The following is a 26,595-nucleotide window of genomic DNA, read 5'->3' as shown; positions in this document are numbered from 1 at the left end:
AAGTACACCGCCACCCTTTTGGGGGTGGGAGAGGGTGGCATGAGCTTTAGGGTCACGGGAAGGCTGGTTCTTGAACACTACTGACTCCCTAGGTGTACTGAGAAGGTTGACCCCACATGCGCCCCACCCAGCCCTCTGATTTGAGGAACATTTATGAAAACAGAAGACATAGTTCCCTCAATGTTCATGGGTCCCCAGATTCTATCCATGGATTACAGAATAAAAACTCCCACCACAAAGTGAAAGAATTGGAACATTGCCGAGTAAAACCTGCTCCTGGCAGTTGGAACGGCAGAGAGCAAGAGGCAGATCGGGTGCTCAGCTCCAGGAACGCAGGCATGCTGCATGCTGCTTTAACTGCCTTTAACGCACGACACCCTTCAAAACAACCACCCTCAAAACCTGGGCTTGCCAAGAGCCTCAAAGAGGCACCAAAAGCTTTTCAGCAAATACGACAGCTGAGAATCCTTCCAGAAGACATGGAGAAAGGTGTGTGCTACCCATCTCTCCTCACACGATGGTTTGGTTTTCTCTTCTTTTTAAATTGTATTTTTTATTTATTTTGTGGACACATGCGGGTGCTTGTGTACCATGGTGTACCCACTGAGGTCAAAGAACAACCCTTGGGAGTTAGTTCTTTCCTTCTGCCTTGTTGAGATGGGCGTTGTTCTTATTTCTACCACTTTTCAGTGTATTCCAGGCTAGCCTGCCTGCAAACTTCTGGGCAATTACCCTGTCTCCACCTCCCATCTCATAATACGAATTCAGAATTACAGATGTCCACCACCAGATCCGGTTTTCATGTGGTTTCTGGGGATCACTCAGTGGAGCAGGCTTGCACAGCTGGTGTTTTCACGTGCTGAGCCCTGGTTTTGCAAGACAGTTTTAAGCCCTCAGCCATGCCCACTAAGCTACCCAGTCAACTCCCTGGCTCACTGAGCTGGACTTGGTGGAGCTGTTCCTCTGGGCTGTGACTGCCCTCTCTGAGATGGACAGAAAACAGACTTCCCAGGAAAGTATCTCAGCAAGAGCTCCCTCCATAAATCCCATCTCAGCTGAGATGGCTCCGAGAAGGTTAATTCCTGGAGCCTGTGTCAAGGCGGAAGGAGAGAACTACTCCAGAGTTATCTTCTGGTCTCCGCACATGTACCATATACAATGCGCCCTCTCCCATCATCACATACAAATACAATAATAATAAATAAACATTTAAAAAATTTAAAAAACAAAAACCTCTTCTCACTTCAGAGAGGATTCGTTATTCTGCCAGAAAAATGTCTGGAGCAAAGTCTGAATATGCAGGAGCTCTCGGAGGCCTGTTCTCAAGCCATCTGTCTGTAATCCACCATGCAGTCCATGTGGAGCGGCTACAAAGCCATGTACTAACTTGCACAGTGCGGTGGAACACAGCTAATGCATGGCCCCACCCTCAAGACACTCTGGTGTGCTAGAAGACAGAATGAGCAAGCTCAGTCCCTTACAAGCAGATGTCACAGGGGAACAACTGACTGGCTCCGCCCAGTACAGCCAGTGTCCACGGGGAGACTAAACCTGAAACCCCCTTTGTCCTTTACGTTCCCTTCAAAGCACCAATATTGAACAAGCCAGGCCAGGACTAAAGAAATAAGATGATGGAAAAATACTGTTTTTAAAAAAATTGACTCAGATCCCAGACACTAAATGATACCAAGAGAAGGGTTAATAAACACATAAAGAACCAGGAGAAGAGCAGGCTCTTTAAGATATGGGGAAGGTGCTTCAGGGAAAAATAGCCCACACAGCAATAGCAGCCATAAGTGACACCTAACTAAACCAAGTTCCCCGTGAACTTCTCTCGTAACAGCAGGAGTAGAAAGAACAGACAATAAAGGGCCAGTCTGTCCTAGGGAATTAGGAAGCCCCGGCTGGGCAGGTCCAGGTCCAGACAGGAAAGATGCAGGCCCAGTGGTCAGAAAGGGACACGAAGCCCCTGGCAATGGCCTGGGGACAGAGGGGCACAGGAGAACCCACTTACCATGGGGAACAGGCCCAGGGAGTGGTAGCGCCGGGACGTGGTGTTGGGCATCGTCTTGTTGCGCAGGTTCTTCAGTTCCTCCTGTGCCTCGTGAAGCATTTCCATGCACTCTGCATACTTGTCCTCCAGCTCACGCAGCTTCAGGGAAAGGCAGAGGGTCAGGCCTGCCCTGCACCAGGGAGCGCCCAGGCGCTGACCCACCCACAAGCCCGCCCTCCCTCCCACATGACACAACAGTCCTCATGGAACCAGCCGCCTTGTAGGCACACAGCACGGCCGGCTGGATCCACAAGGCTGGCTTATCCTTTCACTTGGGGAACGCTTCTAGACGGGAAAGCTGCTAAATGTTCACAGTGGGCAAGCTGGACGGACACTAACTGGTAAGAGGCAAATCGTAACCCTTGTTTCCAGCTTCATCATCTTTCATTTCTGTTTGATTCAGGGACTTTCTCTGTAGCCCAGGCTAGCCTAAACACATAGCAATCCTCCTGCCTCAGCCACTCATGGACTGGGATTGCAAGCATGTACCAAAATGCTCAGATTCAAGCCATATCTTCGAACAGCTCTTTACACATGCCTGTGGTATATTTTGTTCACCTAGTTGAACATCCTGACAGTTGGCATCTGTCAGGAACTAGAATATTCCAAGTCCTGGGCTGGTACTGAATCACCTCCTTGTGTTCCAACACCCACCAGAGGCAGTAGGCACAGGACCCAGGTAAAACAGTATTATGCTAACTGGATATTAAAATGTTGGTTATGAGGGGAATGACCTAGGCCTGTTTTGTTTTTTTTTTTTGTTTTTTTTTTTTTGTTGTGTGTGTATGTGTGTGTGTGTGTGTGTGTGTGTGTGTGTGTGTGTGTGTAGTCGGGTGGATATGCCTTCCCGGAACCCAAGGCCCTAGAGAACTGAGGCAGAGACACCCACCTCTGCTGTGAGTTGCCGCTGGGCGTCCTTGGCAGCGCCCAGGTGCTGGACGAGCTCTTCATTTTCCACCGCACACTAAACATGGTAAAGACAAGTCCTCTGTTAAGACACCCAGAAGAGACCACCTTTCCCTCTAGTTACCTGTCAACAGCCTGTCCCTGAGGAACTCAGCACCTAGGACCATGACCTGACGCTGGAGCTGAACATCGTCTTTCATATAATTGAAAAAAAAAAAAGCCATCCTTTTAAAAACTGTTTTCATTCGTGTGTGCGTGTGCATGCGTGTGCGCGTGCACATGCATGTGTGTGCGTGTGTGCGTGCGTGTGTGTGTGTGTGCACATGCATGTGTGTGCATGTGTGTGTGCGTGCATGTGTGTGCATGTGTGTGCACATGTGTGCGCGCATGCATGTGTGCATATATGCGTGCATGCATGTGTGTATGCGTGTGTGTGCCTACAGTGTGGGTTGGTTCTCTCTGGAGATGGAACTCAGGTCATCAGTCTTGGCAGCAGGTCTCTTTATCCACTGAGTTACCTCACCAGCCCCTTTCATGTGATGCTGAAGGTACAGCCTTTCCTCTATGCCTGTTTATTCTCCACCGCCCAACCCCCGCCTCCAGAGAATGGCTGCTTTCTGTCGTTTCTTCTTTTTGTTCCTGGAGGCATCTCATTTCCTCCTTCCAGTCAAAGCCCCACACGGGAAACTAATCAGCCAGCACACCATTCTACCATGGAATGTACCTGACTGGCAGAGTGAAAATCAAGAGCGGCCCCATGATTTGTAAGTTAAAGGCCAAGATTCCGTATCTACAGCACAGCTTTATGTGTGCCCTGCATTTACAGATTATCCTGAGATCACAGAGCCTCTGCTGACTCGGGGCAGTGGGTCGGTTCCTGAGCCCACGAAGCCAGAAGAACCGTATGCGTGGCTCAGGTAGGAGCCGTCCTCTCCAGTAGCCACAGCCCCATCTCAGCATGGCAGCCAGAGACGCAGGAGCCTTACAGCCTTTGCCTTCTTCTGCAAGTCCACAATTTGCGACAGCAGATGCGTGATCTCCTCCTGCTGCCGAGCAGCATCTTCTGTCTTCTTGGCCAGCTCCTCTGAGATGCTCGCAATCTGGACGTTGGCATCCCCTGTGACAAAGTAATGACAAGCAGGTGGCTGAGTTGGAAAAGCATACACAAGCCAGGGAGTGAACAGTGTCTTAATGGGGGGAATGGAGATGGACATGAAGGGAGTCACAGTGGACATCCTTCAAAGTGATAATGTGGCTCCTTTGGGCTGCAAAGAGAAGGAACCCAGGCTTCTCATGGGCTGTCCCTCCTGGAAGGGCTGACTACTGATGAAGGCTGTCCCCAAGGCAGGTCAGGCAGGCCCCAGGAAGGGAGCTGGAAGTGGCACAGCTGAACTCCCACGTTCCACCACGCTCAGATCCACCCCATGGCAGGAGCTCTGCACATACTGCGATTCCCTGTGGCTTTCCGTTGCATTTGGAGCAGAAGCCCATTTTCCTAGATGTGAGCATGAGCTCTGTTTCACTTCACGGAAATGCCCTTTCTCTTGTCCTACCTGGACCCTTACAACAGAGGGGATGGGGAAAACCCCATTAAAATTAAATGTCCACCTCACTGAGAGCATGGCTCATGATTCACAAAGGGGCAAAAGTCGCCACACAGTCTGGCATAGGCCTCCTGCTTTCAGAAAAATGCCACTGGGCTTTTGGGTGGTGGGGACGGTGATGGGGGTGTCTGAGAAGGGGGGGGCAGACATACTCAGCTCCTTCACACAGTCGTTCACCAGCTGCTGTTCCTTTTCCTCATAGGTGATGGTCTCGGTCTTCAGCTGACAGGCCTGTGGATGGGACTTAGTCAGGGAACAGCGCTCACACAATCAGGACTGGCAGGTGGACCAGGGTCCAGGCACAGAGCTGGGCAAACCCCTTCAACATCTCTGCACCTGGGACCATCGCATGTCCAGGACAGACACCTCATCTACAATCCCTGCCTGGGTAATGGGCACATTTCTAAAGCAGAGACCTGAAGGCTACCGACCACCAGGGGGCGCCACACAGAGACATGAGCACAAGTCTCCAGAGTGTTCCCAAAATAGGGAGTATAGAGTGTCACCTCTATAACCCTAGCACTTGGGAGACTAGAGCAGGAGAGCTGCCATGAGTTTGGGGCCAGCCTGGGCTACATAGTGAGCTACAAGTCAGCCTGAGGGCCTGTCTTAAAAAACAAAATGGGCTGGAAGTGATGGTGCACACCTTTGATTCCAGCACTTGGGAGGCAGAGGTGGCCAGCGTGGTCTGCAGATGTGGGCCATCAGGAATTCACACCTGAATCAGAGTCCTTCAGCTAGCTCTGGGGAAGAGGGGCTGGGTGCCTGGGCCTGGGGCAGTCACCTGGGCCAGATGCCAGGAGACTGCCGTGAGAGGCAGGGGCTCAGCATCTGAGCCACGGGCTAGCAGACCAAACCTGGGCGGCCTTCTGTTTGTCCTGCCTTGCTGGGATTGAAGGCCACCACTGCCACACTCTTGCTATGGCTCTAATAGCTCTGACCCCCAGGCAACTTTATTTATTAACATAAAATTAAAATCACATTTAGTACAATTAGAATATCACCATATTTACTCTGTTCTTTTTCTTTCACATTAAGTACAGTATCCACAGTTATTTTTATGTCCTCCAGTTACAAGAGGCCGCTTCCAGAGGCCTTCTGGGAAAGGAAGTAGAAAGACTGTATAGGGATTTGTGGTACCCAATTTTCATCATCCAGTCAAATAAGACCTGTGAATTCCAAGACTTGAAAAATCTCCTCAAAACTCGCCCACTTGGGCAGCGAAGGGCCACAGTAACCACCTCTTCAGCTGTTTCTGAGGGTTCTTCAGGAAAATCAGGAACCTCTGTGGTTCCCTTGTAAGAAATAAAAGGCTGGCGGGTATGGGGTCTGCAAGGACAGGTCAGGTGCCTCGTAAGGTCCAGACAGGAGGCTCTTTGCAGTGCATGGCAAGTCCAAAGTGACAGATGGCCTGTCCCCCCAAGAGGCCCTGCGAGTCTGGAGGCAGCTTAGGTAGGCTCACGGCCCAAACCTGACAGACAAGGGCCTGGTGGACAGGGTGGTGCCATCTCTTGCCTACAGACAAGCTCAATGTTAATTAAGACAAAGAGCACTAAATCTGTTACTAGTGTGGTACTTGTTTCAGAGAGCAGTGGTGGAGAGGAGAAAAAACTGCTTGGGGCCAGAGGGGCATCCTGGCCTTTGTCATCTATCAACCCTGACATCTTCCAACACCCGCAGCCTGGTGCAGAAGAGGCTCGGCTCTTGGCCTTGCTGTGAAGACCGACAACAGCAACAACAATAATAACAACAACAACAGCACAGGACGGTGCCTGGCGCAGCGCCTTCCTTTCCACACAGGAAACACTGAGAAGCCCAAGCTCCCAGGCTGCCTCTGCTCAGCCTTTGCAAGCTCACTGTGTAACTCTGTCTCCATGTTCTGGTCTCCTTGGAGCAAATCTGATCCTCAATAACGTGAGAGCTGATGTCACCCCAGCCCTCAGGCCATGGCTGGGGAACCCCACGGAAGGCATGGGGTGAAGGGGAAAGGCCTACACCCCTCGGTCTTCACCCCTGTGATGGCCAGCTCAGAAGCCACCCTGGGCAGGGAGGGCACGCTCGGTCAGGGAGGGCACGCTCGGCCAGGGAGGGCACGCTCGGGCAGGGCTTCTGCAGATGGACGCTACGCAGATGTCACTGTCACCAAAGCTCTGCTGCCAGAGGGACACCCCCACCCTTCGAAGGGAGCAAGAGCAGGGTGTGTGCGTCACCTCAGATCGAAGTACAACATTCTCCTCTTCGAGGTCCTTCAGCTTCTTCTGAAGGGAATCCAGGTGGAAGTAGTTCTGGACGGAGGAGGATGACTCATTCCTCTTCAGTCTGAGAGAAGAGCACACTCAGTTGGGGGCGGGGGGGGGGGGGGGCTTTGTTTCCTTCCCACCCGGCCCCATGTGGGGACCAGGAAGGGTTACCCCAAAGGTGTAGGAGCCACATTAGCTCAGAACTGGGGGTGGGGTGTGGTCAGGTTTATTTAACCAATTCAGTTCATGCACACCTATCCACAAGAAGTGTTTTATGGGCCGGTGAGCCAGCTCAGGGAGTGAAAGCTGACACCCGACAGTCAGAATTAAACGCCTAGGACCAACAAGAAAACTGACTCCGGAAAGCTGTCCTCTGACCTCCACATGCAAGCTCTAAGTCATGACTGTGCCTCCCCCAATGTATACTAATAAATAAATTAAATTCTAAAGTAAGTGCTCCATGTATGCTGTATGTGTGAACTCAGTGCTCATGACCTAAGTGTTCTTAACAGTTCCATCTACAGTGTGGAGAGAAGCCTGGGCTACAGGAACACACCTTCTAAGTCACAACAGAGCTGGGACCCCAAATCGCTCACTGGACTCCCAACTTGAGGGCCTGCTGACTCTCAGAGAAGCACTCAGGCCTGAGGTCCCAGGGTCTGTGCCTCCTCCCTGTTCCATGACCTGCCAGGGCAAATGGCCGCTCTGACAAGAATGAAACCCCGTAAGAGGGAAACAGCCCCCCGCCCTGCAGCTCCCACAGAAGCAGCGAGATGGCTTCATCTGAGGCCTGTAGACAGAACCCAAGCTGCTAGTGACCCTGCCTAGAGGCCTCCAAGGACATCCCCTACAGCCCTCCTGCCCTCGGGCTCCAGGGACTGCCCTGGTGACTTACGGGGTTGAGCAGACAGACTCGGGCTCACTCTCCTCGGCAGCGCTGGTGTAGAACTGAAGCAGCTCATCCTTCATGGACAGCTCATGTCGGAGCTGAGACACCTGCACAGAGAGGAAAGAGCAGGTTGAAGGTTTCTGGAAAGTGGCAATGTCCATTCTGTGCTCAAACGCTTGCTGGGGAGGGATGATGCCCCAAATGAGGATCGATTCACTACTCAAAATTTCAAGGCATTGAGTTTGATGCCATTTAAGAAAAACTCAATCAATGACGTCTAGGTGGGAAACTCTATGTTCACAATGTTTAGTTAGAAGGGCAGACAGGGGAGCAGAAGGCTCTGGAATGATCCCAGGGGTGGGAGTGAGACTGTTCATTGGCTCTGGAAGCAGCCAGATGACCAGCTGGGCGAGTGCCAGAACAATGGGCCATACACTAAATGAAAGGAGCAGCCACTCTCTTTGTCAGAACTCAATGCCATCTCAGAGCAGATCTGGGCATGTGCTAACGCCAGACGGGCTGCCAGGAGCAGTTCACAGACTCCACTTAGAAAACCACAGCCCTCCCCCCCCCCCCCATGTGATCAGCACACCTCACACTGTCCCTGACCAAGGCGGTCAGTCCCTATTCTGCACACAGTGGCTACCAGGCAGAAACGTGGAGTGTGTGAGGAAAAGATGAGCCCTGAGGAAAGACAGGCTGCTGACTGAAATGTTGCCGATTTGAGCTCAAGGCTTTCAGAGAAGCAGTGGATACTGTCAAACTTCTCATCTGCCCTTCCAGCACTCAGTGCTGATAAGCACGGGACCAGGGCCATAAAGGAGGATGGGAAGTCTGTTTTCTGATGTGCCTTGGGGTTTGTTCCAACTTCTCCACACCACACAGGGAGTGGACTCCATCTTCCTTGGAGGATCCACTTGTATCATATGCTGTGTAAGGGTTCTCCTACTCAGAGGAACCACTCAATGATCCTCCAAGAGAAGAACAGCCTCAGAGTTTTCCCATCCAAAGCTTCTCCTGGGAAGCAGGCATCTGCATCCTGTGGAGTAGGCTGTTCTTCATGCAGGCTGAGGAGGTCTCACACAGATCGCCATGGAAGGAGGCCAGTGGGCGGCCACCCACTCACCGGCTCCCAGGTGGTGTGTCCCTCTGCTCAGAAAGACATGCTGGCCCATGTGCTTTCTCACCTAACTGAGGCCATTTCCTTGGGCCAGAGAAGGTCAGAACAACTTCCTTTCTCCAACAAAACTACAACACTCCAGCTTACCATCTCAGAAAGCAAGTTGGGGATAAAACCCTTTCTTACAGGTTGACTTGAAACAGTAAACTCAGCCCCAGAAGAGCTTTAATGAGAAAGACTGACTGTACCGTAGGGTCATGGAAAAGGGTGCCTTTCCCACTAAGAAAGTTACTGACAGACAGTGAGGAAGAGGTGGGAAGGAAGAGTCCTCAGGGCTAAAACTTACTGCTTGGAAAACAGGTCATGGGGAGAGAAGCCGGGCTCTAAGCCCCGAATCCCTGTTCCATCAACTGCATCTGACTCTAATGGTCTCCATGCAGTCTATTCCTCACTCCCAGGAAAGTAGCATCCTTCCTCCTGACTGTAGGCTCCCTTTGGAGATGCTGAGATAGTCTGTCCACTCTCCTCTGACAGTCATGAGTTAAGACGTGGATCATGAAAACTGCAGGCTCTGGCGTTGTCTTGTTTCCTGCACTTACACAGGGACACTGGTGTAAGGTGAGTGGTGTAGGGCCACTGGCTCCTTGCCTGCTTGCTGTGTGGGCCTGTGTGTGCTGCTGCCCAGCATGGTGGGTCTCCATGTAGAATCTGGGCTCTCTGAGGACAAGGTCATGGCCACACCTGCACATATGCGGCCCCCCCCCCCCCCCCGACAGCTCCCAGGCTAGGGGTCCTCACCTCCTCCCGGATGTGTTCCACCTGCTCTTCCAGTAGTTCATTCCTTTCAGTTAGGGTCTTGTTCTTCTTCAACAATGACTGGCCGATCCGCGCAGCCAGCTCCAAATCCCGCTCTTTCTATGATAGACAAGAGGGAGCATGGGGACTTAATCCTGTGCATTCTGGAGGAGCCAACAGGGCTGTGTCAGATGGGTGTACTCAAAGACAGCAGGAGAATTAACAATTCTCCATCCAGTTCTTGAAGCCTGTTCAAGAGCAATAACCTTGGCCATACATGTGCAGGGGCTATGCAGGAAGAGTTGATGAAAACCAGGTTCATGGAGGGAAAATGATTTGTTTAGTCATTGATAACACTTGTCCCCATTTGAAAGCCAGCACATGAGAATACACTGACTCAGATGGATGAATGGATGGGTGGGTGAGTAGATGGGTGGGTAGATCATCGACTGATCTGGATGGATGGATGGATGGATGGATGGATGGATGGATGGATGGATGGATGGATGGATGGATGGATGGATGAATGGACGGATGGACGGACGGATGGATGGATGGATGGATGGATAGACGGACGGACGGATGGGTGAATGGATGGATGGGTGAATGGGTAGATGGTAGATAGGTGAATCAATTAATGAATAGATGGATGGGTTGAATATGCTCCTCAATAAAGCAAAGAGCTGGCATAGGCAGGCAGGCCTTTTTAGCTCACATCAGGCTGGACTGTATTAGAACATGCTGAGTTCTTCATTCTAACCTATGAAATGAAAAGGTTTAAAGTAACTCAGATGCAATTGCATCTGTTTTGCTTGTTTCACTTTCTTATTCAGGTTTTATTTAACTTTATTTTAAAAAAAAAAGAATTTTCAAAGTGCAGAGAAACTATAGCAGCGTTTAGGGACGGGATGTTTTGCTAGTTCAGCCATGACAATGGATAGACAGAGTGGACCATACAAAGACAGATGTCCCAGGTAGGGGACAGATGCCAACTCCAAATCCATCTCCACGAGATTCATCTGCTTGTGTTAGATGTTCTAGAAGACCACACCACTTCACAGTCTATGCCACGTACCCTGTTCACTTGCTCTAGGAAATGGAATCCCAGAAGTGGCGGGCCGTAGCAACGACAGTCGGGGGCCCTGACTCCACACGAGGCATTACCTTGTGGCCTGAACATTTGCTTTCTCCAGAATCAGGAAACTATAGTTTTGTTCAAACCACAGGCTATATAACTACAGGGGAGCTGAGAAATCACTAAAGTAATTGCAGTTGATGTCTTGTTCATTGGAAAATAAGATCATAAGAAGTTTAAGAGGTAAGTGAAGAGGAATCAATTTCTCACGTACCACTGTACAGAAAGGATGCCAGCATGGAGACAGGCAAGTGTGGGTGGTGTGCTGATTTGGTACAAAACAGTCATTTTTAAAGTTCTCAGATTATGAGACATTCCTGTCCTCTTCTCCCATAAGCTGGGCTTTGACCCTCTAAATTCCCCATTTCATTGGTCTGGGACACCCGGCCTTATGTAATGATTTGGAGTTTGAGATGGCCCGCTTTTCTGACGGTGGGCTCAGTCATGTAGCAGAATACTACATTAAGAGCACTGACTACTCTTCCAGAGGGTCCAGGTTCAGGTCCCCGCACTCACATGGCTCCTCACCACCTTCTGTAACTCCAGTCCCAGGGATTCGAGGCCCTCTCTGGTCTCTGGGCACTAGGCACCCAGTGCACAGACAGGCAAAACAGTCATACACATAAAATAAGCCTTTTTTAAAAAAATTAGAGAAAATCACAAATGTGATTATTTGTAACTTTCTGTTTTGAGACAAGCAGGCATCAGCCACCAGTTACAGGAGAGAGGGGTCTAGTGCTGCCTGCTCATCTGTGAGGCTGACGGACTCTAAGCACACCTCACATCAAATGCTCTACTCCGTACATTGTTTTAAATGGAAAACAACAGCTCAAAAATGAAAATATCAAAATGCCTCCCACATAGTTCGAGTGTCATTTAGAGCTCAAGTTTTGGTCAGGTGTTTATAGAAGTGAGGCATAAATACCCTACCCACCCCTACCTTGCTTATTTCCCATCATTCCTAATCACTCAGAAGCTCAGCACCCGTGGAAAGGGCTCTCCACATGGCCAAGGGACACAGGAACAGCCCAGGCAATCAGAGAGGCTCAACCCTGCATTTGTCACAAGGGCCATGGGGAGACAAGAAGATTCCTCCTCACCGGTGGCCCTTGGTCATTTCTCAGACTCAGTGGCTGTGCTCAGTTGAGGAAGGACTTGAAGAACAGTGTGACTGAGGCTGCCCAGGAGTGAGTACCCAGAGGCGGACTCCAGAGCAGCACAGGCCAGAGTGGTGTCAGCCCTCTTACTACAGCTAAACCGCAGTCACAGTGTCCGTCTCTGCAGAAGTCCAACTCAGGCCTGTTAGATGCCCTGCCAGGACAAGCGCCCCACCCAGACAGGATGGTCAGCAGGTGCTTAAAACTCACTACTCACTTCCTGACCCCGTTCCCCAGTGCTTTCACCCCACGACACTGCTAATTTCCCACAAGCACAGATGTGAGTCTTCCATGCAAGGACATGAAGGACAAGGCTGCCCAAGGGACAGAGAGGGCAGGCGCCTGGGAGGGGTGAGGACAGAGAACAGTCCAGGAACAAAAACAAGAGGGCAGTGAGCTCCAAAAGGAAGTCCTTTGCCCCAGTGACCACGCCTCACACCTGAGGGCCTCTGTCCTCTTGCTCTCGTCCTGCTGGGAGCAGGGATCTCAGGCCTACACTGGAAATCTAATCTTGACTGTAATTACCCAGGGCATGTCTGCAGGACGAGAAGCAAGGAGGGCAGAGAACGACTTGCGTGACAGGAAGCCTGAAGCTGCTCCACCATCCCCAGTCTTTCTTGGTTTTGGCTTTTGGGTGTCGGCATTGTTGTTTTGAGACAGGGTCTGGGTATGCAGCCCAGGTTGACCTCGATCCCATGCCTGGCTCTGTCTAGGTTTATCAAGCAACAGGCTACTTAGGTTTCTTTTGAGAATCACAGGTTTGGACGAGGTGTTTGTGTGCATGTGTGTGGGCTGAGTGTGTGCATGTGTGTGTAGGAGGTGAGTGTATGTGAGTGTGTGTAGGGGCGAGTGTGTGTGTGTGTGTGTGTGTGTGTGTGTAAGGGGTAAGGAGTCACCTCCTAAACATTTAGTTCTAAAATCAAGAAAACAGCCAGGAAATGAGCCTAGCTTTCACCTCAGAGACAATCAGAGACGATAAGTAACTAACTCAGGCCCCGGAACAAACCAGTCAAACTCTAGTTCTTTATTCTCTGAGAAATGAATGGAGGTGGCTTGAAAGCCTACAACCTGGTATTGGCCCTTGTTACCGACACACCAGGCTGGCTGGCATTCTTGCTGCAGAGGCTTAGCCTGCCTCCCACACTTAGCAATGACTCATTTCATTCACCAATTTTAGGATAAAAAGATTAACTACGGGCCAATGGAAAGCATGCTGTTACTGGGGCAGAGAGGTGAACTCTGGGTACATTCTCAATTCAGCCAATCAGGATGAGCTTCAGGAACTCCTTCTAGTCAAGACCCTCCCCAACACACACACACACACACACACACACACACACACACACGTACATACATACACGCACAGACATACACACACATACACATACACACACACACACAGACAGAAACATACACACATAAAACACAGACACACATAGACATACACACACATAGACATACACACACACACACACACACAGACAGAAACATACACACATAAAACACAGACACACATAGACATACACACACATACACACAGAGACAGGCACACACAAAACACAGACACAGGCAGACAGACAGACACACACACACATGCACAGCTCGTAGCCGCACTTGTACATCCTGGGCAAATCCTGCAGCACCCCGGAATGTGGCAGGCCAGGTGTGCAAGCCAGCATTCCTGAACAGAGGCCCAGAGCCCAAGCAGGAGCAGCCTGGGGTGGCTGTCACATGACGGGCTGTGGCAGCCAGACTCTAAGACGCCCAGTTACAGAGAAGGGCAGGGACTTCCCTGTGATCGTCTCATCAGGGCCAAGAACAAAGGGAACAGTTGCTATTTATAAAACACAGAGGTGCGGACATGATTGCCCATCAAAAACAGAACAGGAAGGCACTATGAAGAGCCAAGGGAAGAAACTGTCCTAACGAGATGTGGCATTCTTTCCACCAACTCAAATTTGTTTAAAGGAGAGTTCATATTTCATACAGCCATGCTTAGTTAGAAAATTAACCAGGGAAAAGTAAATTCTTTAAAAATAATTCTCATTTATTTTTAAATGGGGCAGTCTCATGTAGCTCAGGCTAACCTCAAACTCACTAAATAGCTGAGGATGACCTTGAACTCCTTATCCTCCACCTGGATCTTCAAGCACTGAGATTATAGGTATGCACTACCAAGCCTGGCCAGAAAAAGTTCTTCACACGGGGCCTCTGCAATAAAGGGCTAGATACCTCGGATCCTCTGGAAGTGGCCTTTGGATGTGACAGCAGAGAGAAGGATGATACCCCATGGAACATCACCCCACAGTGAGGCCTCAGATGTATCACAGCCAAGGACTATGGGCTGTAGATGCCCAGGCAGCAGGGCAGCAGGGCAGCAGAGCCCAGATCATATTCCAAAAGTAGAAATATCCTCCTGACAACCAACAAGCAATACTACCAGAGCCTGGAAGAAGAACAAATGCAGCAGGCAAAGAAGCTGAGTCCCATCGGGGCGGGAGCCGTTATGAGCCAGTGGTGGAAAACCCTTGGGATCTTGGCACTGGTACCTCAGATCCAGGTCCCTCCACTATAACAGCATCTACCGTCAAGAGCATCCATAGAATTTATGCAACAATGGGTGACCAGCACTTAACTGCTTGTCAAATTTCACTCCTAAAAGTGCACCAGGAGCCAGGCGGTGGTGGCACATGTCTTTAATCCCAGCACTTGGGAGGCAGAGGCAGGCGGATCTCTGTGAGTTCAAGGCCAGCCTGGGCTACAGAGTGAGATCCAGGAAAGGCGCAAAGCTACACAGAGAAACCTTGTCCCGAAAAACAAACAAACAAACAAACAAAAAAGGTGCACCAGGAGACAGACATCCCATCGAAGGTCTGTGAGATCACACAGCAGGAGCTCTGCCCCCACAGTTTCTAACCCAGACACAGACTACCAGGTTCCAGAGCAGCTTCGCAGGGCCTGTGGCCTGTAGCTGAGAGTGAGAAAGCATGAGAAGCATCATGAAGTCACAGGGTCTCAAGGTGGAAGCTATGTCTCCAATGACAGCAAGTCATTGCTGAAGAATGTGAGCTGTGGGTCACTCTGAATGCAACCTCAGAAGCTCTGCAGGCCAGGAAGTGGGTGAGGTCATCGTGGAGAGTGTGGGGTGATGGCAGAGGCCAAGAACTTGGAACAGGTGAAGGCAAACCCCACCACCAGGCTCAGGAGCCCAGAATAAAAATGAGGATATAGATGGAGAATCCCCCCAAAGACTTGGCGGCTGCCTGGACCTGGGGTTAGGGGAGGATGCCAGAAACACTTTTCCCACAGTGGCACTGCTGGAGAAACGGATCCCACAGGGAAAGGTCAGCAAGGCCATTTCCAAATTCAATGTGAGCCGGGTGGGCCCGCCACGGCCACACCAGCCAAACGATGGCAGCAGCTGCAATGTCACCAGAAGGCAGGAGGCCAGCATCTCAAAATGCCATCCCCAGAGGACTGCCACAGCCTCACACCCTGACATCACCTATGCGGAGCTCTGACTCCTCCTTCAGAACAGGACAGATGTGTTCCAGGGTAAGTGGAAATATCATGTACACTGAAGGAAGAAACAAGGTGAGGGGGAGGGGAGAGGGGGCATGAGGGCTGAACGGTGCGGGGCTGCAGAAGCCCTGACTGCCACCACACTGCCGGGGCCTGCCTGTGCTCCAGCATCATCCACCGCTGCCACCACACTGCCGGGGCCTGCCTGTGCTCCAGCATCATCCACCGCTGCCACCACACTGCCGGGGTCTGCCTGTGCTCCAGCATCATCCACCGCTGCCACCATACTGCCGGGGCCTGCAGGGTCTCCCCCAAGACCCTACCCTCTTCCTGGGGAGGTGCTAAAGAAGTCACCGAACCCAGAGTCATTGAGATTCCAGAAACAAGGCCCTAAGCCACCTGTCCACTGAAGGTCAGGTCTGTGGTGAGGGCCGGTGTTGAAGGGCGGGCATGTTAGGGTCTGACCTGATCAAGGGATCCCTCCACAGCCCTGCTGTTTTGAACACGAAGCCCCCAGCCGGTGGTGCTGTGTTGGGAGGCTGTGGCAAGTTAAGGAGCGGGGCCTGGCTGGAGGCAGAGGGTCACTAGGGCTGGCTTTTGAAGGCTGTAACCTGGTCCTCGCCGCTAGCCACCCCATGAACAACCAGAACCTCATGCTCTCACTTCCACAGGTGAAGCCTCTCTGCCATACCTTCCCCTGATGGTTGTGCTGAGATTCCTTGAAACTGTGAACACAAATTAAAGCCCTTTCGGGGCTGTAGAGATGGCTCAGTGGTTAAGAGCACTGGCTGCTCTTCCAGACGTCCTGAGTTCAATTCCCAGCAACCACATGGTGGCTCACAACCATCTGTAATGAGATCTGGCGCCCTCTTCTGGCCTGCAGGCATGCATGTAGGCAGAACACTGTATACATAATAAACAAATAAATCTTAAAAAACAATTAAAGCCCTTTCCCCTCAAGCTGTTTCTGTCCGATTTGGTCACGGGGGAAAAAATTACCAATACTTCTCCCCAAGCCCTGCCCACCCTGGCCTGCAGATACACAGGTATACCCATGTGTCCTTGTGGAACTGCACAGACCCTGTTCCCAAATGAAAACAAACACCGGGACCAACTGAGAACGCCACAGCCGTCAGTCTCTCAAGGGCGTGTAGCCACCCTGACCGGAGTGACCGTCCCGTCGCTTTGTGCCTCTGTGTTGACACTGTACCCCGCTCCACTGGCCAGACTAAGCAAGGGCATACACTACACTCAGGAAGCCACAGGTAAGGAAACATTCTTCTCCCGGAGACAGTTTGGGTTTCTCTGGTCAGAAACTGGGTATTCCAACAAGTACTTAAACGGCACTGTATTTTTGTGTTGTAAACTTGTAATATCAAGAATCTAAAAAGGTGTGTCTGGCCTGCACCCTGCCGACTGACTGTATACATCTCAGGGCAGTTATGAATGTGGGTCAACACGCTTGTACACGGCAATGCCATACTACAACGCCAGAAGGCTGGGCATGATGGTACATTCCTGTAACCTCAGCCAGGAGGCAGAGGTCAGAGCACAAGGAGTTCAAAGCCAGCCTCAGCTACATGCAAGTGTGAGGCCAGCCTTGGCCTCACAAGATTCTCTTTTCAAACATTAACAACAAATCCAATACATGCCCACAAAATCAATGGCTGCAAAGACCTCGGCACACAGTTACCAGTGAAAAGACAGAGTTACTGGGTGTGGTGGTGATTACCTTTAATCTCAGCATTTGGGAGGCAAAGGCAGGTAGATCTCTGTGAGTTCTAGGTCAGCCTGGTCTACACAGCAAGTTCCAAGCCAGCCAGGGCTACATAGTGAGATCCTGTCTCAAAATGGATAAATACCAAAATGAAACCACTGGATTATATGTATCCTGCAAGGGCCCAGTGTGAGGCTCCTTCCTGAACAGGCAGGGAGCCCATGGGAACCATCCCCACAGAAGCCCGCCCCTCCCCCGGACACTCACCTCCTCAAGAAGCCTGGTGACAGCATCTATGTCATTGTATGTCTTAGTCATCTGGCCAACTCTTTCAGCACATAGAACTGTAAAACACAGACAAGGCAGTGAGATCGCGAACGTCGGAGAGCCGGCAGCAGCTGGTCCTCAGCTGTGTCTGAGTGTCAGACACCAGAGATTCTACACACACTGACCTTGGCGTCCCCAGGCTCCGACGCCAGTGACACTGAATCAGGAATCACTAGAAGGCCTGAGGACCCACTGACCACACAGGCCCAGCTCGCAGAAGGCAGATGTCCGTATCATTATTAAACAACATTCTCAAGCTGACAAGTTCACAGGGACACAAGCCCCCTTCTTCCCGACTGGCCTAGATTCCAAAGTTCTGAAGCTTCCGTATCAGCAGCGTACTAGCCTTTGAAAATCCACTCCGCAAGCTCTACCACCTTGGCTGCTGCACACTCGTGCCCACGTGTGTGTGTGTGTGTGTGTGTGTGCGCGTGCGCGTGCACACACACACACACACACACACACACACACACACACACACACACACGCATGCACATCGAGCACAATTTCATTACAAATACAGCTCACTGCATCATGAGAGGCTGCTCATGAACCACTTTAGGACCGTGTCTTCTCATCCCCTTCTCCCAGTGGAGGAAGGCTTTGGTCTGCTACAGTGATTGACAGCAAGGGACTGGTGGTTCAGAGCACACCAAGAGTCCCATGACTTTTCCTCTACAGGGAAAGTGATGTATTTGGATTTAGGGCCAATGAAAATATGTTGAACCTGTCACTTTGGGTTAAATAAAAGTATCCTAAGAGTGGAAGCTTTTCAGTTGGTAAAGTAGTCAACACAAGGCCCCAGGTTTGACCCTCAGAACTCATGTTAAAAAAAAAAAAAAAAAAAAAAAAAAAGAATCCAGGCATAGTGCTATCAGTTTGTAATCCCTGTGCTGAAGAGATAGAGGACACTGGAAGTTGACCTTTGACCTCCACAAGCACCCCCCCTACACACACACACACACACACAACTTCATAGTGATGCTATGTGATGCCATGTAACACAGACCCTGGAGAATAATTCTAAGTGAAAGCTTTCATGATGACCCACATCCAACAATAGCTCCTGAGAGACACCTGGGACGCGAAGCCTCTCACCAAGTCACACCCGGAGCCTTGCTAGAGAGCTGCTGCTGGAATTCAGTAGTCTCTAAATAATTCAGCAACGCAAGCAGAGCTGATCCTAGAGATGAGCTCAGAGAAAACTGATCTGCTGGAATGATTTCCTAGCTCTGGAGAGCCTGAAATCTGGTTTTCAATCTGCGGCATCAGCACCCTGGAAGCAAGAGCCAGGCCGTGCACACCCCCCCTCTGCACAGCCAGCAACTCCCCCAGGCCCTCTGCCTTCTGGGGAGCAGGCACTGCCTGGCTCTAGAACCCTCGCCTTCACATTGGCCAGCAAGGAACAGCAGGGAGATACGTAAGAGAGAGTTTAAACCACTCTAATTTGATGTCCATGGAATCCAGCTCAAACTGCCTGGACGGTTCAGTAGTTCAAGTCAACAAATAGTCTGTGTGACGACTGTTGTGCCCCTAACAGCACCTCTTCCGAGCAGCCGGGAGGTTCCACACGGAGGAAAAGGCCCAGTGTGTGGAGTCCCAGGCTCGCCTGTTTACATGAGGGGCACCAGGGACATTCCACAAGACTCAGGCACTGACTGAGCCAACTGCCCTATCTAAGTAAGAGCCACTGCTCGCTCTAAGCAAGGATTGTATGAAACATTTCAGTATTTATGCTTTATGTGTGTGTGTGTACATATATATGTATATATATGCATATATATACACTAATAGTACACAGAAAAGAAAAAACAGAGCAACCACAAAAACACCAACATTTGGATAGATCGCAGGTTTTAATTTTCTTGTTTGTGCTTTAAAAATGATTCTAAAAATAACTATAGTAATGCTAGTGAGGGGAATTAAGTATTTTTCATGAAATATACAGTCGGCTAATATAAGGATCATGGGACCTGAGTTGACATTTAAGACAAATTAATAACAGCAGCAAGCATTTTCTTAATTAATAGATAACAAAAATGCATCTTTACGGAGTGCAGTGAGATGCTGACCACATTTGAACATTGTGCACGGGTGGATCCAGGCTGCCCTGCAGCCCTTTCTCGAGCATGCACACTGAGGTCAGGCACTGACCACATCTGGCTCTACAGATCACGCAGCCCTCAGAGCAGTCAGAGGTATGCTGTGGAATATTCTTTTACACTGTGTGAAGATGTGTCACTGTGATTGGTTTAATAAAGAGCTGAATGGCCAATAGCAAGGCAGGAGACATAGCAGGGAATTCTGGAAAGAGAGAAGCTCTGGGAAGAAGAAAGGCGAAGTCACCAGGCAGATGGAGAGGAAGCAGGATGTACAGAGTTAAGGTAACAGAGCCATGTAACAGAACACAAATTCAAAAACACAGGTTAATTTAAGTTACAAGAACTAGTTAGGAACAAACCTAAGTTAAGGCCGAACTTTCATAATTAGTAAAAGTCTTCATGTTGTTTTTTGCGAGCTGTCAACCCAAAGAAAAATCCGTCTACAGAAGTGGTTCTCACACCATTTCACAAATCAGAAGATTAGGCTCAGAGAAGCACTAAGTAACTTCCCCAGAATCACACAGCTGGGGGCTGCTGAGTTCAATACGAGATGGATCAGGAGAGCAGCAGCTCACCTCTGTGTCTGCAAAGTCGGACCCTGTCCCATGGGCCCTTCCCAGCAACCCTGCAGGTGGCACTTCTACATAGAGGATGGGACACCGAGGCCACCACGGGGGTCTGTTGTGCAGTCTGGAAAATGATCTACAACAGTCATACTTTGGTTTTGCTCAGGTGAGTTTGTTAAGTGTGCACCTAGCCAAAGTAAGAGCACGAGCAGCAGAGAGCATCGGCAAACCGGCGCTTACAGCCCCCGGCAGACAGCAACCAGGGAGGACGCGGCCATCAGCTGGGGAGGACGCGGCCATCAGCTGGAGTTCCTGGCTGAGCTTTCTCTCCAGATGGTCTGACCATGGCTGAACCTTTTGCTTCCATTCCCACTGTAGGCATTTTTATTTCACTGGACAAAGGTCAGCAACTTCTGTTAGAAATGGCTTGCCTTCAATTGTCTGCAATGACACAGTTCACTCTTGGGATATTTAGTTTTTCTCCCCCTCCCCATCACAGAGCTGGGGGGGCAGTCAACTCACGTCCAGACAAGGGGCCTTGGAGGACACTTGACACAAACATGCTTAGGTCTGAAGTGGGGTGGGGCAACCTGGCTTCCAGCTTCTCTGTGAGCTCAAACAACACACAATAATTTGCCTACATAATGTCCCTCACAGGTCAAAGAGAATGAGGCTGTGTTGTAGGAGCTGAACCTTGACCAGTGTGGCTCCTGAACTCAAATGGGGACACCATAAAGGACAGAGCAAGGCCGGGGCCAGGACACCTCAGTGTCCTAAAGTGTGTCCAAAGAGGACGCACAGGGCAGCTACAAATCTCTAACAACGAACACATGTGTTCCCATGTACTGTACATGGAAACACAAATTCAATTCACTAAATACAATGGAAAACTATGGTCCAAATACTAATGAAGACATTTACTGCATCCTGCACCAGACAGCCAGGTAGACATAGGGTACACATCCTCAGTCTTCTGTACTATCACCAATTCTGAGCGATGTCATCCTGCACCAGCCTCATGAACCACTTGGGATACACAGGAAATAGGCCAACTTAGGAGAGATATTGGAGATAAACAGTTGGAAGGGTCCAAGGGTGCAAGCCCCTTCAAAGAGCTGGGACTGTCTGTCAGCTAGGCATAGAAGCATGCACCTGTGATCCCAGGTTAGCCAGGCCTACATAGTGAGACCCTATCCTCCATCTGTCCCCAAAAGCTAAGGATCCTGGACTTTTATCACAGGCCAATAGAAAAACACTAGAGGATCTTCATAGAAAAGCATCAGTGTGTGGTTGTATCTCAGAAAACATTTTGGCCCAGTGACCTGTGTTAAACCTGCTAGATTCTTCCAGAGGGCTCCTTCCTGGGTGATAGTAAGCAAACTCCTTGCCAGGAGACTGAGGTAAGTCTGAGTGGGAGGTAGGACAATGTGGGCTCTTCCTTCTGGCTGGGACAGAGCTAGCAAGAACAACCCATCCCCCCATCAGTAGCGAGACAGGCTGCCAATGGAACCGGTGGCCTTGGGACGGTCACGGCACTGCAGAGTGAGGTTCTGAGCAGAGTACTGACCACTGCTGGAGCAGGAGGAGGTCCAGTGGTAGAAATGCCCTCCAAGGAGCTGGCCGGGCTGTGTTGCGTTGGAGAGATTCCACTCTGAAAGGCAAGGCTTTCTTCTTGGGGACTAGCCCTGGGCTGGCTGACCAGAGCAAGGGGCGCCTTGGACTAGGCTGGAGTTCTGAGCGGTGCTTGGATCCAAACCCAATGTGTAATATTTATGTAAATTAACCACACCCCAAATGATTTTACAAAACATGCTGGCAGACCCCAGCCCCTGCCAAACCCAAGCATCTGTGTGGGCGCGACTTGATGACCTCAGCTGAGGCCCAGACACAGACTCTCCTGGGGAAGGAAGCAATGGTGGTTGGGGTCACTGGGTCAGAGGGCAGGAGTGGGGTGAACAAAGAGGGGGTGCAAATAAGATGCTGACTACAAGGCTAGAGCAGGCAGCAGAAAGCTGGGGTGCTAGAGAGCAAGAGCAGAGAGGAGGTGCAGGGAGCTGTAAGGACTCGACCCATCAGCACCGCCACCTGCTCTTCCCAAGGTACCTTTGTTACCATGCCACATGCTATATCCACAGCTTGAGAAGCTCCTGACACTGTGGCCTGACTGATTGTCTCAGAGTTGGGAGACCTCACTCTCCCTCCATTTGGGTGGAATAAAGACGTAGCTGCTGTCACTTCTTAACCTGACTCTGAAAGCATCCTTCCTGTCAGCATCAACATCCTGGGTCCTCGTGTATTTTTGGCATTAATACATAAATGAGAATTTTATGTGTGCATATGTATGTGTGCAATTGTGGGTGTGCGTATATCAACAAAGATATTCCTAACCCTCAAGAAAATGCCATTTCCTCATAACTCAAAGACCATGCAGCCAACATCCATGAATGAAGGCTATTCAGGCCCGCCCATCCAATCTGCATGTGGGGCTGCCTGCACTTTGCCTTATGCTTAGGTCACTTAATTGAAGCAGGTTTTTGACAAAGTGTGCTTTAATAGCAGGTTTCATCCCCCGGGAATTCCCCTCCTATCACTTACACCTTATCATCCACTTCTTACAAAAATAAGTTTTATCTTTCACAACTTTTCTTATAAGCAGTGCTGGCCAGCTGGCAAGATGGCTCAGTGGGGAAAGATGCCAAGCCTGCTGACTTGAGTTCAATCCCCGTGACATGCGGTAGAAGGAGAGAACCAATTCCAGGAAGTTGTCCCTGATCTGCACACACATGCCAAGGCATACGTGTGCACACATACAAACATATAAGTGTAAGAAAATATTTTTAAACTGAGACATACTGAACATGCATTTAAAGCAGACATGTACCCTAGAAATTCCGATATGCCCCAGGGAGGCAGAGCAGGTAACTGATGTGTGAAACAAGAGCCATCCGTAAGTGGGTGGCTTGGCCCCTCTGCTCAGCAGCAGGTGTCATGATGAGAAGTGTCGCTGCAGTGTGGCCCTTGATCCACCAGGAAGCAAGCATAATAAAGCCTACAGTCTGCCCTCTTCACACGGGTGGTGGGCGGAGGCCCAGCACCTATGATCCATATCCAAAAGGCTCCCATCAAATCCTGGTTGAGTCACCACACATCAAATTTCCAGGCCTCACAAAACCAGCGTCCTGTAGAGCTTGCTGACATGCCTCTGATTTAACAGGCCCATGTCCTGCTTTAAAATGTCCCCAGCTCTGCCGCTTCCTGCAACCAACAGCCTCCATGCACAGAACAGCCAGGGCCGACCTCCTCTGTGCAGTCAGCCTCTCCACCTCCTTGCCATGTGCTCATGCCCACTCTCCACCCGCTCATGCACACCTGGTGATGTCACTCTTGGTCTGCCCTGGCCTCCACACCTGTTATTTCCCTCTGGGAAGACTGTCTTTCTCTCATGTCTCCATCGGAGAATTTGTTTCCTCTTCTTTCCACAGCCCAGCAAGAAGGAAGTCCCTCTGGCTATCTGACCCCATCTCTCACCTCTCATGCCCACATCTATGAAATGGAATAGAAAAGATCTGACAAACGCCCATTGGCCACAAGGGCATCTTTGTGTGGGTATCGTGAATGGGCGAAGAGTGGCAATCCCACAGAGACACAGGGCTGAGTGAACGAACGGACTGCAAGCCAGGGAAACCAAGGCTCTAAGAGTTAGATTACCTCAGGTCACAGAGTCGATCACGCATCCTAAGTACCTACCAGTAGGAAATGAAGACATGCCTCTACCTAAACTTGAACATGAGTGTCCATGGCAACAATAATCATTGTAAGCAAAAAGTAGAAATAATATACATGAACTGGTGAATGAACAAAGTATGGTGTTCCATACAATGGGATATTGCTTAGCCATAAAAAGGAATGTGGAATGAGTACATGCCACAACATAGTTAAACCTCAAAATCCAAAAGAAGACATAAGATTTTGCTTTCTTCTAGGATTCTATTCATATAGGAAGCACATTAACATTTGTTCAGGACTGAGACTAAGTATAAACAGCATGAGAATTCTTACTAGGGAGGAAAGGGTGCAAAATCCAAGTGTGAATTAGAATAAAGGTTGCACAATACAGAGCACTTTAAAAAAAAAAAAAAATGAAACTGCCAGGTGGTGGTGGTGCACGCCTTTAATCCCAGCACTCGGGAGGCAGGGGCAGGCAGATCTTTGTGAGTTCGAGGCCAGCCTGGTCTCCAAAGCGAGTTCCAGGAAAGGCGCAAAGCTACACAGAGAAACCCTGTCTCGAAAAATAGAAAAACAAACAAACATGAAACTGCTCAGTAACAATGGGTGAATTTTATAGGATGTAAATTCCATCTTAGTATTTTCAGTAACCAAATACATGCAAACAAGGGCCCCTAAACTGCACCATATCCCTACCACTTCCCTATAGCAAGGTATTAATACAAAAGCATTCCTTTGTTCCCTCAGCCCTGACTAAGCCTTGCTGGGGTTAAATGCTGTTGCCAGGCAGGGAACCATCCAGAAACAACAGCAAAGGAACCAGCAGGAACCAGGAAGAGGTCTTGCCCTGAACCAGGCTGGCTGATATCCAGAAAGAAAAAAACTGGAAAGATCTTTTTGTTTGCAAATAACAGTCCTTCCTACCCAGTGTTCCAGAGAGGGGTGAAAACATCTTATCCCCTCAAATGAACATGCATGCAGCTGAGTCCCCTCACCTGGCCTTGAAGCTTCCAACAAACAAGCTCAAGTTAGAGGTGACAGAAAATGAAGAGTGTAGGTTGCGGGGAAGATGTATCCTCAAGAGGGTTTCCCAGAGCAGCTGTGACCTTAGCAAGCAGGCGGTGGTGGCCACCCCATACCACAGGAGCTTCGGGCCTGCTGGCTTCCAGACAAAGGCACAGTGGGGACAGCAGGTAGCCCAGAGCCAGTCCACCACAACAGCGATCCACAGAGCCCTGACCCATGTCTGGGCGTGAGATGTCAAGAGCAGCTCCCAAGTCTCATCAGTTACTGAAGTGGCATGACCCCTCATCCTGGTAGCCAGGAGGCTGAGGGGACCAAGCAGAGAATTAAAGTCAGAGAAGAGGGGCTGGGGAGATGACTTGCTCAGTCAGGCGCTTGCCACGCAGCATGAGGACCTGATTTGATCTCCCAGAAACCAGGAGAAGAGCAGGGTAATCCGCATGCTGGAGAGGGGCTGAGTGTCGCTGGGCAGACAGTCCAGGCAAATCAGTGAACTCCAGGTTTAGTGAGAGACTCTATCTCAAAAAATAAGGTAGAAACTGATTGATAAAGACACTTGATGTCAACTTCTGGCCTCTACATACAGAAGTATACAAATACACACACACACACACACACACACACACACACACACACACACACACACACACACACACACACACGGCAGAGAAGAAAAATGAGAGCTAGCCATTACTGAGATTGACAACATGACGTCAGTGTCCTGGGCACTTTATAAACACTATTCCACTTTTAACCAGAACAAACCTACAATGTAAACATGAGCCCCATACAGCAAATCAAACAGAGACTGAAGCCAAGTTTTTAGTTCAAGGACAGGTGAGGCACTAGCATAACATTAATGAGACCTTGGTTCAATCTCTAGCACCTGTAACTATGGACTTAATGCAGTAATCACAGACCTCACCCCAGACTGGAACTCTTAATGTTGACCTATGGTGGCCACTTATCACCGAGACATTTAGCAAGGAGATAACCAAATTGCTCATTCCTGGGACGGTACCATGGTCCTGGCACTTGGCCAAGTGTGTATGCATACCCTCTCCTTTGTAGCTGATACCCATCCCAGAAGAGCCAACCCCAGTGTCTTCACAGCTATTATGGGTGGTAGAGGTTGACTTGTTTTCCCCATAAGCTGCCACAGACCACTATCTTTTGAGCAAATAAATGGGCCCCTTAAGGAATTCTTGACCTAGTTGAGAAGGTAAGACATTAGAACAACACAGAGTGGCCAGCAGACAGGCAGTGCCAGGCAAAGCAGCTCCTGGGAGTTTGGAGGGACCAGGAACCCAGAGGTAGGTAGATCTGCCAAAGGACCCAAATACAGAGACGGGGTGTCCACACAGGACTCGCCTGGGATGGTGCTGGCACCCCACAATGGTTCTGATAAACCAGTTAGTCTGTTTTTCATTTGCTGCTCTACAGGGGTGTCCCAGGACCACCTGAGTCCTGCTGTTCACACAATGCTACCTTCCACAGTCAGCAGGACCCAAGGCTCTAAGCTCGGCACACAGACCCTGCAGCCCAGGAGGCTCTCTGAACTGGAAGAAAATGCTCAGCTTATACTTCCCAAGCTTCACCTGGGCACCAACTGGGGGCCTTGGCTAGCTGGTGGGTACCACCCTGGATGCTGGCATGGGGGCTGGCTCAAGGCACTCCCCTGGGCTCTGGGTTTCCATAACGATGTCTTCCCAG

General features: G+C 50.1%; 1 protein-coding gene across 17 annotated transcripts in view; it reads right to left on the bottom strand.

Moving 5' to 3' along the window:
• Trak1 (trafficking kinesin protein 1) overlaps window positions 1-26,595 on the bottom strand; it is a 179,326-nt gene that overhangs the window by 24,114 nt on the left and 128,617 nt on the right. For all 17 annotated transcript variants that reach the window (XM_076577392.1, XM_076577399.1, XM_076577400.1 and 14 more), the window contains 8 exons: window positions 17,406-17,482; window positions 9,611-9,727; window positions 7,699-7,799; window positions 6,774-6,882; window positions 4,716-4,794; window positions 3,946-4,076; window positions 2,943-3,017; window positions 2,015-2,152 (listed from right to left, as the gene is read on the bottom strand). In XM_076577392.1, the coding sequence (XP_076433507.1) occupies window positions 2,015-2,152; window positions 2,943-3,017; window positions 3,946-4,076; window positions 4,716-4,794; window positions 6,774-6,882; window positions 7,699-7,799; window positions 9,611-9,727; window positions 17,406-17,456 (801 nt within the window). In that variant the 5' untranslated portion in view covers window positions 17,457-17,482. The remainder of the gene's footprint in view (window positions 1-2,014; window positions 2,153-2,942; window positions 3,018-3,945; window positions 4,077-4,715; window positions 4,795-6,773; window positions 6,883-7,698; window positions 7,800-9,610; window positions 9,728-17,405; window positions 17,483-26,595) is intronic.

This window comes from Peromyscus maniculatus, chromosome 7, assembly GCF_049852395.1.
Source record: "Peromyscus maniculatus bairdii isolate BWxNUB_F1_BW_parent chromosome 7, HU_Pman_BW_mat_3.1, whole genome shotgun sequence".
Lineage (NCBI taxonomy): Eukaryota > Metazoa > Chordata > Mammalia > Rodentia > Cricetidae > Peromyscus > Peromyscus maniculatus.
This window is presented reverse-complemented; position numbering and strand designations above follow the sequence as displayed.